At 40.7% G+C, this 1,561-nt stretch overlaps 1 protein-coding gene across 3 annotated transcripts in view; it reads right to left on the reverse strand.

Moving 5' to 3' along the window:
• sez6 (seizure related 6 homolog (mouse)) overlaps positions 1-1,246 on the reverse strand; it is a 138,851-nt gene extending 137,605 nt beyond the window's left edge. For 2 of the 3 annotated variants that reach the window (XM_015392085.1, XM_015392083.1), the window contains exon 1: positions 863-1,246. In XM_015392085.1, the coding sequence (XP_015247571.1) occupies positions 863-947 (85 nt within the window). In that variant the 5' untranslated portion in view covers positions 948-1,246. The remainder of the gene's footprint in view (positions 1-862) is intronic. The other variant, XM_015392084.1, reaches the window with a different exon arrangement.
• Between the last annotated feature and the right edge of the window lie 315 nt (positions 1,247-1,561).

Genomic DNA, 1,561 nt, shown 5'->3' on the forward strand with positions numbered 1-1,561 from the left:
TATACTTTCAGTTCAAAGGTAAATTATGTCTTTTTTTCTACTTTCTACGTGGCTTGTGCTTATTGGTCATACTACATACTGTAAATCCTGAGAAGGGTTAATGGCAAAACTGTGGTTATAGGCTGAGACACAGATGGTCAGAAAAAAGTATAGTTTTACTGATGAAGAGGGGGATGCAGACTCGCACCACTGGGAAATAATTAGGACAAAACTACTGTGGACGAATCTGTTGCCGCTTCCCACTCAACTGTGTCAAACAGCTTGGTCAATAATCTTCCGCAATTCCAGAGGATTAGAGTCTTATTAAGGAGCACCGTCTGTCACAGGGAGCCTCAATGGCAAAAACAAGTCAGTTCCTAACTGTTTATGCTACAATTCAGGGGGAGAGATAAACACATAAATGTAAGGGAAGGTAAATTATCACATTAGGTGTAATATGTTCCATAACTGTGTTTGCTTTGTGAGTGTCTTATTAAGTTCTCCTCTCCCCCCGGGGTTGTTTTCATACTTGTGATTAACAGTATTACTGTTATGTAACCAAGTGCTGAACTCATTCTCCCCTCCAGCAGGATGTGATGGGATCTATAACTTGTTAATGGGCTCATTCAGAGAGCGCTATGATTTCAATTTAACAACTAAAATAATACAAGTTATAGGTTCAGATTTGTCTGTTTATTTAACTTTCACTTTTTAAAGACAGTAAATGCAAGTCTCATTATACATTTAACATTCTCACTTGTAGATCTAAACTTAAGCCACCCGATACCCCGGTGTAAGCACTGAGCGTTGTCATTGCATTTTGTAGTTCAACAAAGAGGAAGCAATCAGCACAAAAGTGCGTCCAGGGAAATCAAGTTCTTACCTTCTCCGTGAATTTGAGAGATTACAGCAGCGAGAGCCAAAACCACTAATAGAGTCTTAAACTGACAGCAACGTCTCATGCACATGTCTGCGAAAGTCGAGGTTTGCTCTTCCCGATGAGAAACCGACCGTCCGTGTGTTACAAAGAATAACAGTGGTACTTCCAGTGACCGGAGAAAGAAAGAGAAAAAATGATTCTGAGCAAGAAGAGGAGGTACAAATCGCTCTGCTTCCAGGAATAATTCGCTGAGTGAAAAGGGTCGGAATGATCAAGTGGATCGCGGAGGTCCCGTTTTTAATTTGGACGCGCGGTAAGCGGATTCCTGGCTGTGGGAGCTGTCGGCACAGAGAGAAGGCTGGAGCGAGGAGAGGCAGTTCAGCACCACAGACAGCTCCTAGCGTCTATGGAAGGAACCGCCTCCAACAACTTAGTCGGATGAGTAAAAAAAAAAAAAACACACACACACATTAAACCCCGTGTTTCTTTTCATTCCTGTTTAACGTAATCCAGCAAAACGATGTTTCTTCTCTTTTTTTCCCGTTTTAAATCTGCTTTTATCGACTGTCAAAATCAGGTAGGATATACCTAAAACAGTGAAATAGCAGCTTTTTATGCCAAACCAACAAAAACGTTCGTGAAGAATTTGCTTCAAAACATCGTTTAAAAGCATTTGAGATTTAGTTTTAAAACCAACATTTT

The sequence above is a fragment of the Cyprinodon variegatus genome, unplaced genomic scaffold, assembly GCF_000732505.1.
Source record: "Cyprinodon variegatus isolate N-32 unplaced genomic scaffold, C_variegatus-1.0 Scaffold573, whole genome shotgun sequence".
NCBI lineage: Eukaryota > Metazoa > Chordata > Actinopteri > Cyprinodontiformes > Cyprinodontidae > Cyprinodon > Cyprinodon variegatus.